The sequence below is a fragment of the Gavialis gangeticus genome, unplaced genomic scaffold (assembly GCF_001723915.1).
Source record: "Gavialis gangeticus isolate Ggan-Ray unplaced genomic scaffold, GavGan_comp1, whole genome shotgun sequence".
Classification (NCBI taxonomy): domain Eukaryota; kingdom Metazoa; phylum Chordata; order Crocodylia; family Gavialidae; genus Gavialis; species Gavialis gangeticus.
The window spans coordinates 75722233-75736481 of NW_017729022.1; the positions used below are offsets into that span (position 1 = coordinate 75722233).

Here is a 14249-nt window from a genome sequence, read left to right on the forward strand (position 1 = left end):
TGCATTTTCCAAACGGGGCTTGAGTCTAAAACCCCGCAGTGGAGACCCCCTGGCAGGAGACCCCCTGGCAGCTTCAGTAAAGCAGCCCCCCACCCCGCGTAGTCCGTGTCGCTGCCTCTCTCGGCGCCGCGGTCCCTTTAAGAGGCGGGGCCGCTCCCGCCCGATTGCGGAAGTCGCTGGGACTCGGAAGGCCGCGCATGGTGCGGAGTGTCCCATCGCCCGCAGGGCGGGTCTGTGGCGGCCGGCGCTTGCCCCGGGCAGTGAATGAAGTCGAGTCCCGCAGGGCTCCGGGGCGACAAGCGAGCGGCGCACGGAGCGGAGGGGTAGCCCACTGCCTCTAGCAGGGCCTGGCCGGACGCCCAGAAGTTTAGGGCTGGAAGGGACCTCGTGGGATCATCGGGTCTAGTCCCGCTGCTCTCTCCTGCCGAGTCTTTCCTGCCAGCCCGCGGTGCCTGGTAGGGCTCCGGGCGCAGGGCCCGCTTGGGGGAGGGAGGGGTGTCGTGTGTGAGCACGCCTGGCTGAGAAGCAGGGGCGGCCCAGACGTGTGCTCCCAAAGGAGCAGCTTCACTTGATGCACAGATAGTGAACGAGGAGTTCTGCAGAACGCGAGGGTGGCATCTCTGCTCAGACTATGGACCATGTAACACTCTGCCGTCTGCACAGACTTGACCATGACATTGCAGAGATGTATTCCTTTTCCTCAAGAGTATTGGACTGGTTAACCTTAAACTGGACTTTATAATTGTTGCTCCAAGTCACCCATATGAATGAGAGCAGTTTCCTGTGCTGATAGGTACAGACCTAGCAATGGGCTGTTTCTTACTGCCCTGTGACCAGGATCCATGTAAACCTTGCCTTTCAACAACCCTCCCCCGAGTTGTTCCACTTCACCTGGGTTGTACTGCTTGTCAGCACCTGTCTTAGGTGTTTGCCCTCCCTCCAGGATCATGACTGCCTGGTGCTGTACTGCCAGGATTTACCTTGCCAGCTTAAGGCCCCTTATTGTTAGGAAAAGCTTGGCTTGTCTGAGATGGGGTAAACCTGGCATATTCCCATCTGATGACAAACTTAGCTGGTTTAAAACTCAGCTCTTAGCCAAGACCACTCTGGCATGCTGGGGAATCACGGAGCTGTCACTTGGTGTGAGGTGCCAGGAAGCTCCAAATAAATGTACCCAAATAAAAGGGGCCGTACTCCCCAAGCCTGTCGGAGAGAAGCCTTCCAGCGGATTCCTCTGGTATCTTGGTTTTTCCCTTCACCTGGGGCTCCGGGCTTGTGTTCTCTTGTTGAAGTTTGGCCCCCTGATTCTGCTTTATCCCTGGACCTACCTGTCTTCAGGTTTCACATCTCTCTGGCTTCAACTTCTGCTCAAAGCCACACAGTCCTCAGGCCCCACCTTTATCAAACTGGGTCAGTGGGCCAGCACCAGGAGGGATCTCTTCTCTGAAGAATTCTGCACAAAGTTTTCCAAGCTTCATGTAAAGGTGAGCCCTCATCCCTGGGGTCACACCAAGCAGGCGCTTCAGAAAGCATTTGGGGAAAACTGGAAGAAAGTCCTCAAGTTTAAAAGTAAGGAACCTATTGGCTCTGGCTGTGTTGCCCAGGTATATAAAGCATATGCTGATGCCACTGCTATTGATGACCCACAGTTTGAAGAACTAGTCAGGAGCACTGAATCAGAATCGGCTCTGGAAGCCTGGGAGGTATCTGGATTTCAGGGCATCTTCAGGTGGTGCTGGAAGAAGTGTGGAGAGATGTTCGGAGAAAGCAATGCAGAGCAGCTGCTTCAGAAGGACAGTTCTCATGGAGACACTAGTAGGACTGCTACCTTTAAGAAGTCAGTGACTGGATCTCAGCTGACTACCAACACCTTACCCCCTGCTGATAGTTCCAAGGAGATAGATCACTTTATTCCTGTAGCCATAAAAGTAAGTGTTACTGGTGGATGCCTGGGATGAGAGATGAATATTGGACTGTCAGATGGTTTGTAGTGTAGGTGCTGCTTAGCCTCTCCTCTCAAACAGCATTTCTAGCAGTCTTCAGTCCCACCTTGCGATACCATTTACCACAAAACTCAGCAAATGATCCTGACCTGCAAAAATCCTCGCTGTTGAACTTCTGGTGCTCCCTGGTATGCAGCTCACCAGTAACACCATTTGGTGTGGCGTTCACATAACAAATCTAAGTAATGTGACCTCATTTATGTAAACCCAAGGCACTGAGCTAGACCTCATCCATGGTCAAGAACGGCCCACCAGATTAGCCAGCCATACTGTGCCTCTTACACAGTGAAATTATATATGAGAAAAGAAAAAAAATCTGTTTTCGCTTACCTCAGTTACCAGGATTAAAGCAGGCAAGAATTAAACTTCGTGAGGCTGTGGCTCTAAATTGCTTGGAATGATTTACTTCAGCAGTTATTCATATCTTAAAGCATGGATTGATGGGAAAGGTAGATTGTTTGCTAGATCTAACAACTCTGTTAGGCCCTGGGCAAACCCCTTCCCCACTAAAATTTACAGTTAATTTTGTCTTATTTTGCTTTACCATTAGGTGAGGTTGGAGGTTAAAATACCATGACTACCCTGGGATGAATGTGGATGGACAGCACCTAAAGTGGTGCAACTTACACTCCTTCATTTTACTCTCAGTTCTTTCAGGGATAATTCTGCAACAGATTGAAGGACTTCATTCCAATTTAGGGGCTTGTCTAATCCATTGCCTTTCTCTTTCCATACACCACTGTAAAGGGCATTTTTGCCTGGGTTGCAACTCTCTGTTTCAGCTCACTAAAACGTACCATTTTTTTCACAGTATTCTGGGAAATCATTTAGTTAAAATGTTTTCATTCAGGTCCTGCATCCTGGACTAGTCCATCAGGTCCAGATGGATCTGTTCCTGATGAAGATGGGCAGCCAGATCATTGAGCTTCTGCCTGGAGTCAAGTGGCTCAGCTTGACTGAAATAGTAGAGGAGTTTGAGAAGCTTATGATTTACCAGGTAGGCATAATTCCATCCTCTTCATACACTGAAACAGAGGTGCTCCCTCCTTTGTCATATATCTACCTATTAATTAACTGCTACCTGCCATTGGAGAGCATTACTGTTCAGCATTACTGCATTCTGGTGGCTAACTCCACTGACAAAACTAGATCATAGAATCATACAAAATTAGGGTTGGAAGGGACCTCAGGAGGTCTTCTAATCCAACTCCCTGCTCAAAGCAATACTATCCCCACTAGATCATCCCAACCAAGGCTTTGTTCTGTCACCTGTCACCACTGAGAACAGGAATCTTTGGACTGTTTGGACCTCCACTGAGGCTCCATCCTCTTTGGGACTCCACTTCAGGTAGTTGAAGGCTGCTATTAAATCCACTCTGTCTCCTCTTCTCTAGACTAAAGCTCAATTCTCTCACCCTCTCTTAAGAAGTCATGTCCCCCAGTCCTCTAACCATTTTTATTGCCCTGCACTGGACTGTCTCCAATTTGTCCATATCCTTTTTGAAGTGAGGAGCCCAAAACTGGACACTCCACATATGGCCTCACCAGTGCTGAATAGAGGGGAGCAATCACTTCCCTTGATCTGCTGGCAACCCAGCTACAAATGCAGCCCAGTATGCTGTTAGGCTTCTTGGCAACAAGGGCACACTGCTGGCTCGTATTCAGTTTATTGTCCATTGTAACCCCCCGGTCCTTTTCGGCAGAGATGCTGCTTAACCAGTCAGCCTGTACTGGTATATGGGATTCTTCCGTCCTCAGTGCAGGACTTTATGCTTGTCCTTATTGAACCTCATGAGGCTTCTTTTGGTCCAATCCTCCAACTTGTCTAGGTCTCTCTGAATTCTAACCCTACCCTCCAACATATCTACTACTTCCCCCAGCTTGGTGTCATCTGCAAACTTGCTGAGGGTGCACTCTATGCCATCTTCCAGGTCACTGATGTAGATACTGAACACAAGCAGCCTCAGAACCAACCCCTGGGGCACTCCACTCAATAGTGCCTGCCAACTAGATATTAAGCCATTGACTACTACCCTCTGAGCCTGGTGATCCAGCTAGTTTTCTATCCACCTTACAGTCCATTCATCCAACCCATACTTCCTTGCGAGAATGTTGTGGAAGACTGCATCAGAAGCCTTGCTAAAGTCAAGGTACACCACATCCACTGGTCTCACCACATCCACAGAGCCAGTTATCTCATCATAGAAGGCAATCAGGTTGGTCAGGCATGGCTTGGCCTTCGTGAATGCATGCTGACTGTTCTTAATCACCTTCTTCTCCTTCAAGTGCTTAGAAATGGATTCCTCAAGGATCTGCCCTTGATCTTTTCAGCAACTTAGGTAAGGCTGACCAGTCTGTAGTTCCCTGGATCCTCCTTTTTCCCTTTCTTAAAGATGGGCACTATATTTGCCCTTTCCCAGTCATCTGGGACCTCTCCCAATTGCCACGAGTTTTCAAAGATGATGGCCAGTGGCTCTGCAATCTCATCAGTCAACTCCTTCATACCCTTGGGTGTATCCCATCCAGCCCCATGGACTTGTATATGTCCAGCTTTTCTAAATAGTCTGCCTGTGAAGACTGAGGTGAAAAAGGCATTGACTACATCAGCCTGTTCTGCATCTTCTGTCACTAGGTTGCCTCTCCCATTTAGTAAGGGATCCACACTTTCCCTGATCTTCCCCTTGTTGCTGACATACTTGTAGAAACCCTTCTTGTTATCTTTCATGTCCCTTGTTAGCTGCAACTCTAATAGTACTTTGGCCTTCCTGACTTCATGCCTGAGCAATACTCATACTCCTCCCTAGTTGTTTGTCCAAGTTTCCACTCCTTGTAAATTTCCTTTTTGTGATTTAGCCTACTGAAAAGTTCCCTGTTCAGCCAAGCTGGTCTTCTCCCATACTTGCTGCTCTTCCTGCACATTGGGATGGTTTGATCCTGCACTCTCAGTAAGGCTTCTTTAAAGTATACCCAGCTCTCTTGGACTCCTCTCCCCCTCAGACTGGCTTTCCAGGGGATCCTGCCCATGAATCCCTGAGTGAGTCTGTCTGCTTTTCTGAAGTCCAAAGTCCGTACTCTGCTGCACTTCTTCCTTTCCTCAGGATCCTGAACTCAGTGATCTCGTGGTCACTGCTGCCCAAGTTGCCATCTACTGCTACATTCCCCACCAATTCTTCCGTGTTTGTGAACAGCAGGTCAAGAAGACCATGGCCCCTATGGCTGCTCCAGAACTTGTACCAGGAAGTTGATCCTAACACTCTCCAGAAACTAAATAGATATGCCAGGGATGTGTTCAGCCCTGAGTTTATAATGGCATCTACTCTGGGGGACCCTGAGAACTGAAAGTATAGTCAGGACTGGAACAGTATCAGACAGGCCAGTCCTCTTTTCCTTTATAAAGTACAGGGAGGAAACCCCCCTGGACAGGGAAAGAGAGCTCACCTAAGAGATGTACCATCTGTTAATTTTTTTTCATTGAGATCCTTGTTTTCAGCTAGTTTTCTGGTTGACTGGGCTTTGTAGGAGTCAGTTGTAAGTCAGTGAGATTATATTTCACGCAGGAACCTCAGTGTATTCCCATCCCTTTAATACTAGGCACATAGACTACATGGCCTTCTCTTGCTTTGCAGACAGACCTACGCTACGAAGCCAAAAACTTGGAGCGCTTCCAACAAAATTTCCTGGGCATGGATTTTGTGAAGTTCCCAACTCCCCTTCACCCCTTTGTGACCAGAAACATCCTGATGGAAACATTTGAGGTAAGAGTACAGCTTCTGGGTGAAGGAGGGTACTGGTACTGGCATTCTCACCTCTGTCACGTATTCCCATCTCAACACAAAACTCCTGTCTAGAGGTGGCATTGGGCTTTTCAGTGGAGCAGCTCTCCTGTGCCCCTCCCATCCTTTTCTAGAGAAGGGAAGTAAGGGAGTACCTCTTTTTGTTATTTGCTTGCATACAACTGAGCCCTTACTTGCTTTATTTTTCTTTCCTATTGTCAAGGTTCCCAGGAGCAGGGGGCAGACAGTCCTAGCTCAGAAGAGAAAAGGGCACTGGGCCTTGGGTACCAGAATAAAACCAGCACTGCCATCCAGCAGCCCTAGGTTTTTCCTACTTCCAGACTAAAGTCTTCTTTCTCTTCTGCTGTTGAACAGGTAGATGGTTGGACCTACAACTTGGTCCAGTCCATAGAAACAAGTATAGCTAGGTTTGTTCAGACCACTTTCAGTCACCGTTAGCTTTAGTCAGCATGTCAATTGTGCCCTGAGTATCTCTTGCCTGCAAGTCTTCCGCATCTGTTTCGCAGACCTCTTCCTTTTGCAGCCTCTCTTTCTTTAAGCCATCTCTTAAGTCAGCTTTGCCTCCAAAAGACCAGCCTAGTACCTCCTTTCAGCTCCGTTCAGCTCATAGAGGCCCCTGTACTATGCAAGTTATTCTCTTAATCGTTTTCTGATCTTCATCCTGTTTGGCTGTCTGGTCTGCTTGGGTCACTGCTAGGTCCTATCACTCTTTGGGTTCCTATCCAACCTTTCCTTTGTTGTATGCAGCCTATAGAGGTTCCTTTCCCAAATGCCTTCCAATCCCAAACATTCCCGAGTTCACCAGCAACAGTAAATACAGTCTGCATTGACTGAGCCCCCTCTGCAGCATTTTGTCCTCCCAAGGGTGAGAGTATATGACCCTGGATTGTATGGATGGGGTAGGGCACATGGGATCTGTTTGCTTCTTGCTTTCTTTAAGGAGAGTGAACCCATCTCCCAGTATCTGCACACAGAAGTTGACCCTGAGCTGAGGCAGAGAATTGCGAAGATGGGTATGGATGTGCTCCTAAAGATGGTAAGAATCTGGGTTGTTAAAATCATGTAATTGGCTTTGGGAGGATATGGCTAAAGAAGAACCCACCTGCTTTCTTCCATGACATCACTGGGTTTCCAAGAGCCAATGAGAACACTGGATGTTAGGGACCTGCTGGTACCATGATATCCAGGATGTCAGGGTGCTGTGCCACTCTGCACTAAATGAAAGCAAATGAATATATACACGTTAAATGCAAGATCCAGGCAGAACATAGACTGGATGCTTGTACCACAGGCACTCTGACAGATCCTCTTCCATAATGAAGGGGAGTCCCTTCAGCATGTGGCAGGGGCACCAGCTGTAACTCAGCAGGTATGTTGCTTTGGGAAACCACAGAATCACATTAATTAATGTTTACCCTTCATCTTACAGCTGTAAAGCAAAATCTGCACCTACTGTTTCTGCAGAAGTTACGGAAAGATTCAAAGCCACAGGGAAATCTGCTAAGCTTCTAGTTTCATTTATCAAAAACACCTCCTGCTGCCATTTTAAGGCAGGTAGAAGACTAAATCTGGAGCAGAGAAAATTAATCTAGCCAGCTCTTGCTTCTAATTCAACTTACTTTCCTTGGTTTTATGCTGAATTGTATTGTAGTTATTAGCTCAGCCTAGCCTTTGCTGTCCTAACTGGTGGGAATTTGCAAGGAGAAGCCTGATTTCTCTCCAGTTAGGGCTTGTTTTCGTACCACTGAAAACAAGCTCTCTCTGACCCATAGCCATCCTTGACCTATAGTACATATATAGTGCTTGCAGCTTTGCTCTTGCACCTAGTGCTTTACCAGCAGTGCTCCAACCTCAGCACTTGTCTCTCAGGAGCTGGAGAGACTCGAAGTACCAGTCTGTAGTGGTTTTGTGATGCGAGTCAGTGTACCAAGGGGACAAGACTAGAAACCACCTAACTAATGCCGCATACCATCTAGCTTGGTTTTGAACCCTGGCCCCCCACTATAGAAAGTTTTATTTGAATTACCTTGCCATTCTTTTCATGTCATACCTCTTCTTCCTCCTCCAGGTGTTTGTTGATAATTTTGTCCATGCTGACTTGCATCCTGGGAACATACTGGTTCAGGGTGCAAAGCATTTTGGTGCTACCCGCAGGGATCAAACCACTATCGTGGACATGTGTGACACACTCATCGTAGAAGTACAACCTTCCCTTTGTCAGCTTCGTCTGGTGCTGCTGGATGCAGGGGTTGTGGCAGAGCTGCAGGAAGCTGATCTGCAGAACTTCAGGGCAGTCTTCACCGCTGTGGTGCAGGGACAGGTGAGGCCTGCTTTGCCAGGGGAGGGACTTTAGACTCTTGAAGCTCATCTTGGTGGGGCGGGAAGCAGCACTGGAGGTTCTCATGATCTTGGAGCTGACTGTAGTCTGCTTTTCTTCAGTTGCCCATGCAAGTCCCATTATGGTTTCCTAGGAGGAGGGGAGGGGGGAGGTGGCTACCTCTCACACATTTGCTGTAAATCGTATCAAGCACAAAAACAAAAATGCTGGCGAGAAGGAAGTAGGTTACCCTGGTCTGTTGTGAGCAAGTTTAACTAGCACAGAAGAATGAAAGGCTGGATTTAGAGGCCAGGGGATGGCTGCTATTCCCTGGGTTAAAGTTACCAACATGGGCCCAAGTGTGGTTTGCTTGGGAGTAGCTTTTGTGCTTGGTATAAAGCCTGCAGCATGTTGCTGGAACAGCTGATCAGCTGCAGTGGAGCTTTCCTATACCAGGCTTGTTGCGTTTGTCCAAGGCAGTCACAAATGGGTGACTCCGGCCACAGGTGCGGGAAAAAGTATTGCCAGTCTGGCAGGCACAGAATGTATTGTAAACATGCAGTAAAAAGTATCAAGGCACTGACATTAGCAAATTCAACACATTCATATGTCTTACAACATCCGTCCTTCCACACCCGGAACTAGAAGCACCCGCAACACACTGACCCTCCCTTTTCTCCCACTGGGAACTGTGGAGAGCAACCAGCAAGGAAAGCAGCTGATCTGTCTCTGCCAGATTTCCACCAGGTGAGAGTTCTTTGGTGCAGGGGGAATTCTACAGTGGTCACCTCCAGCTACTTCCAGTCTCCTTTGTACTACTGACCTCTCTGGTTTGCTGAAAAAACAGGTCCAGCACTCACCATGTCCTGTTGCTGTGTCTCAGCTCTGAGCAAGACAGCCCACCCATAGGCAAGTAGTTAAACTCCATTGCTTGCAGTCATTGCCAACTGCAGTAAATACTCTAGTGAACATCTATACTGAGATCAACAAAAAAACTTTCTTCAAATGCTGAGCAGCCTTACAATGGAACTGTTTTCAGTAACTAGGAGCACAAACTGCTTTTGAACCGATGACCTACAGGTGACCAGCTTTTATACTTTGTCTCCTCACCAGACCTTGGATTAAGTGTCATGGCCCTGCTGGCCCTTTAAATTAGTTCCATGCAGCTCTGCTAGACTAACCACAAAGCCCCTCAGATCAACAAAACCTAGAAAACCTTCACAAGAAAACCTCCTTTTCTGCCCAGGCAGAGGTAGAAATCTGCTGGGCGGGCAGGGTGGAGGGAGGAGAGAGGAGATTATCTTACTGTTCCTCCACAGTTTAGAAAGAGAATTTTATTCATTCTAGCCTGAGATGGCAGCCAACAGCTCTCTTCTCACCGGCACCAATGTCTTGGTCTCCTAACTGTGATAGAAAAGACAGTGTGTGCCCAGATGAATTGCAAAGGGATTCCTGCTGTACTTTGCACTACAAGATGGTGTCAGGAGGAACAGGTCTTCAGAAGGAACAGTATCCTGGGCTGGTCTCAGATACCAGGGGTTATGCTGCAGCCATTTCGGCTCTGTCTTCATTGATCTTTTGTTACATCTTAGGTCTCTTTGCCTCAGAACTCTGGAAACAGGGTAACTTAACTTTCCAGCTCTCCATCTCACCCAGCTCTAAAAGGCATGTATACCGTTTCAAGAAGCAGTTGAATGGCTGCAGCTGTCTGGAAACCCTACAGTAGGAGCACTGTATAGCTACATGCAAGCTTGGTGGTATTACCAAGGCCTGGTTCTGTTCCCCACATTTCCTTTAACTTGATTCACAGGGGGAGAGAGTGGGAGAGCTGATCCTTCACCATGCTCGGGCTAACCAGTGTAAGGACATAGAGAGATTCAAAGCTGAAATGGCAGAGCTGGTGACCAAGGCCAGGATGAACACCGTAGCCCTGGGAAAGGTGAGCAAACTAATGATGGTATCCAGCTCATGACAACCTGTTTTTAACTGCATCTGCCCCTTTAGACTAGCACAGCTTGAAAGGCCAGCCATTTAACCATCAGTTAGTTCATCAGTCACCTCCCTTGCCAGTGCTACCAAATCCCTCAACTCTGGTTTCACAGCAGGAGAAAAACATAATTAAGGTCCCTGATCCTCTTCTTTCCTTCTGATTGGGATAGGGTTGGCTCTTGGGGGTCCTTCACTCTTGCTGGAGCCTTGAGGTTCATATCATAACCTGCATCCTGTTGACTCTCTTTGAAGTCCACAGTAATGCTCCAGAGGGGCTGCTGTTGAACACAGATGTGTTTCTGCTGACCAAAGGGACTGCATATACTCTCCTCAGCTTTCCCAGCATCTTCCTGGGTTAGGAGTGAAGACTTCAGAGGCACAGGTGGAGTTTCATCTGTCACTCTCTGTATTGCTTACCACCAGGGAATGATACCAGCTTTTATGACAGTGACTGTCAGTTAAGCACAGGAATATTGTGCAATAAGCACCAAGTAATGAAATCTAACATTTAAGTTTGTAGATTCTGAATTGATCAGGCAGATTCCTTCTAGCTTACTGCCTGTGGTGAATCACTGCCATTCTGGCTGACACTGGTTTTTATGATATCCTGCCAGCCAAGGTAACTTTTATTTTTTTAACTTCATATTCCAGCTTCAAGTGACAAATCTGCTTTCCAACGTCTTTAAGTTACTGATGATCCACAAGGTGAGGCTCTCTTTGTTCCCTTCACTGCATGCTTTGATGTTTGGAAGAAGCACATCTGGGGAGGGAGAGTGATTGGGATGATAAAGGTCTGAGGCAAGGCAGGGAGTATCTAAAATATGTGGGGTCAGGGTGGGTGGGGCTGCATGTGCTGTATTTCCAAGCAGTACAGGCAGAGTGCTTCTCTGGACTGGAACCAAGCCCACTGAAACCGTTGGGAGTTGCCCCCATCCTTTCAGTGGGCTGTGTATCATCAGGGCCTACCAATATCTGGTATCAAGATTGATATCAGATCATACAGGGAGACGATCAGAATCTCATTTATATTCTCCCTTCCTGTCCATAGCTTCTTCAGAAGCTTGAGATTAAAATATTCTCATGCACTTGTATTACTTGCTTTCTTCCATGTGCTCGTTGCTTTTCTGCTAGGGTGACCAAAGGAGTGCTGGGCTCCACTTGCTCGGGTAGCAGGTGATGAGATGCTCACGCTGCCTTTAGAGAAGAATAAAATCTCCCTTTGTTATAGGAAGTCACTTCATGGGACAGACCCTTGGCTGGTGTAAATTGTCATAATGGTGCTGAAGTCAGTAGAGCCACCAGTTTCCACCATCAGAGGATCTGCCTCATGGGCTTTGCAAGGAGCAGATCAAAAGACTGTAGAGTCTCTCATAAACTCCCTATTTCCGTCCATTGTATGTTAAATGCCATTAACCTTCAGTAACATTAAACATTATTAAAACCCTCCTGCTCGCTACTCAGTCTATACACAAAACCCTGTGAATGGTGGTACTTACAGCAGTTTTGTTATATGGCTAGGGGGTAAGATGTAGGCAGCCTGTATGTGAAGTAGGTTCTGCTTCTCCTGTGAACTGTGAAGCTGTGCTCCCTGGGACTCCATCTGTAGTATGGGGAGGGGAGAGGAGGGGGAGCAAATTCCCTTTCCTTTGCAAATATGCATTCATGGGCCAGGGATGCTTCTGCAGCCTTGCAACTGCAGGCAGAGGCTGGCATTTCTAGGGCCCGTGACCAAAGAGAGGAAACATGCTGCTCTCCTAAATAAAGAAAAGCATAGGCTGGCCTTGCACAGTCCTTTGAAAGTGCCTGCTTCTTCTCAGACCTCCTGCTGAATTTCAGCTATGATGCCTTGAAGTGAAAGATGAATGAGTGAGCCCCCATGTTGCAGTATTGCAGCATGCATATGTCATCCCAAAAGCCTGACTACAAGGGGTGTCCCACTTGTAAGGGGTCTGGAAAGCACGAAGTGCGCAATGCATTATAATCTTTGCATTTATGATTTTAGGTGAAGCTTGAGAGCAACTTTGCTTCGGTTGTCTTTGCCATCATGGTTTTGGAAGGGCTTGGTCGCTCGCTGGACCCCAAACTGGATATCTTGGAGGAGGCTAAGCCACTTCTCATCAAAACAGCAGCAGCTCTCTTAAAATAGCAGTGACCACTGGAGTTGGTGTTCCACTGTTGGGCTTTTTGGCAAGGAAGTGCCTATTCTTTTTGTCAGCAGAGGGGAAAGGAACCTGAAGTTGGAGTTGCTGCATGGCTGGTCAAGACTGAGAGCAAGTTTTAAGGGAACATAACCCATTGCTTCTCACCAGAGATTTGAGAGGTGAGTGGCTATGTCGTAGTGTCAAAGACACTGTCAGGTAGTCTAGATCCCCAAGGCTGAGGCAAATCATCTGCATTCTGAAAATAATTTGAAGTGTTTAGAGACTTCCGCTGTGTTTGTGAACTGAAAAACAAACCAGAAGGACCCCACTCTAGTGGAACAAAACAACGTGTGAACTTCTGTTGATTCTGCAGATGTCTGCAGCTGCCCCAAAGCTATGGCAAGATCAGGCTACAGAGGCAGGTCAGTTTTTGTTTCATGGAAATGCCAGGGAACAGGATCAGACGTTGTTAGAAAGGGACAGAAACTTTCTTTTTAGGCTTTGAAAAAATAGAAATCACATAAATATTTCTGAGCATAGCAGATATGCTTCTCATTCTTCTTGGAACCCGATGATCACCCTCTGTTCTGTTGCTGGCAGCAGAATGCATCCCAGTTACTGCAGGTATGCTTATACATAGTGTATAAGCTCAGCCTTGTTTCCACAAGCACCAGCAGGATTCAGATTACAGCCAGCAAGGAAAAGAAACAGTTGCTGAATTCTGATGAGTAGGGTCCTGTGCTTGCTGCTGACTTAATGGGTACAGGATCAAACTCTACTGGTTAGTGCGAATAGCATTGGGCCAGGACAGCAGAGAAGACCGAGACTGCCACTACAATAAGCTAAATAGTAATGGGGATTTGGTTTGATCTTCCTATTTTGATAGTATTTGTTTTTAAAAATGAGTTTCCTAACATTACTTGAATATTATTCAGTCCTTTCTATAGAATAAATGCTGGGAGTGGGCTTTTTTTTTTTTTTAATATAATTTTCTTGAAAGAATAAAAGCTCCTGGGAAGGGTACAAGTTACATGCATTTTCATCATTCTTCTTCTGGGTGACATTTTTGAGTAGTTGATCATGTAAGTACAGTTGCATGGAACATGATTTCCAAAAATGTTGTTGCTTCTGAACCTGGGAATGAAACTGCCACCAGTAGGAAGCTGCTTATTTTTACAAGATACAGCATAACAACATGTACAAATGATGCGGAGATCCAGCTGCCTGTTCTGTAGTCCATTTTTATACTAAAATATCTGGAGAATTTTTTTTCATTCTGCTTCCCTTGTAGATCCGAGTTACCAGAATAATATTGATACTTCATGACTGTGTTAAGTGCAAGTAATCTGATTATTTTAAAAGGAGAGAAGTGTTAAACTACTATCTGTTAATTTTATGAATAACCTATCATTTCTGGTATGAGCAGTAGTACCCTGGCACCTAAGATGGTTACACAGTCCTAGTTTTATTTACACTTGTTCTGGCACTGCAACTGAAATCTGAAGAACCAATGTAATTTCCACTGTCTTTCACTTGTTCTTACATTTGTTTGTGTCCCCAAAGTGCCCTAAAATCCCAGTCAGGAGTGGGGTGTCCCTGCTTCTTTGGGACAATGAGAAAAAGATTAGTGTGGTGATTCTCAACCAGGCAGTTGCAACATCATGGGCTGCTCTGAGATCATGTCAAGGATGCTATGGGGTGTCACACAGTGTTAGCACCATTAGGTGTGCTAACATAATTCATGACAGAAACCAAGAGATTTCAAATAGGAATCCACTGTGTCAAAAACATCCTGCCCTGTCATGGTCTTTCTGAGTTCTCTGCAACAGAAGAGTTGTTCTGTTATTTTTTCCATAGTCAAAAATGGGTGAAAACTAAGAGCTGGCACTTTCCAAGGGGTGCCCTGAGTCTAAAATGGTTAAAAACAATTAGACTAGTCAATTTTACTTTCAGAGTCACTTTCTCAATGTTGCAGAAGTTTGGGCAATAAATAATAACAGGAGAT

General features: G+C 46.6%; 1 protein-coding gene across 4 annotated transcripts; it reads left to right on the forward strand.

The window, feature by feature from the left end:
- Positions 1–230: 230 nt before the first annotated feature.
- On the forward strand, positions 231–13217 carry ADCK2 (aarF domain containing kinase 2). 4 transcript variants are annotated; one of them, XM_019515420.1, is made up of 9 exons: positions 231–1484; positions 1650–1928; positions 2854–3000; positions 5630–5758; positions 6738–6833; positions 7866–8117; positions 9925–10053; positions 10755–10808; positions 12106–13217. In XM_019515420.1, exons 1-9 carry the CDS (start codon positions 948–950, stop codon positions 12247–12249), a joined length of 1767 nt encoding a protein of 588 aa, XP_019370965.1. In that variant the 5' UTR covers positions 231–947; the 3' UTR covers positions 12250–13217. The 4 variants fall into 4 exon arrangements, with proteins under 4 accessions (XP_019370965.1, XP_019370964.1, XP_019370966.1 ...); XM_019515419.1 differs by having other exon boundaries at positions 231–1928; XM_019515421.1 differs by lacking the exon at positions 1650–1928.
- The last annotated feature ends 1032 nt before the right edge of the window (positions 13218–14249 follow it).

Excerpts from the sequence above, each read along its gene's own strand:
- ADCK2 (XM_019515419.1), top strand. The coding sequence starts at position 948 with ATGACTGCCTGGTGCTGTACTGCCAGGATTTACCTTGCCAGCTTAAGG. Across the intron at positions 5,759-6,737 it reads TCCTGATGGAAACATTTGAG|GAGAGTGAACCCATCTCCCA; the intron begins GTAAGAGTACAG and ends GCTTTCTTTAAG. Across the intron at positions 8,118-9,924 it reads CCGCTGTGGTGCAGGGACAG|GGGGAGAGAGTGGGAGAGCT; the intron begins GTGAGGCCTGCT and ends CTTGATTCACAG.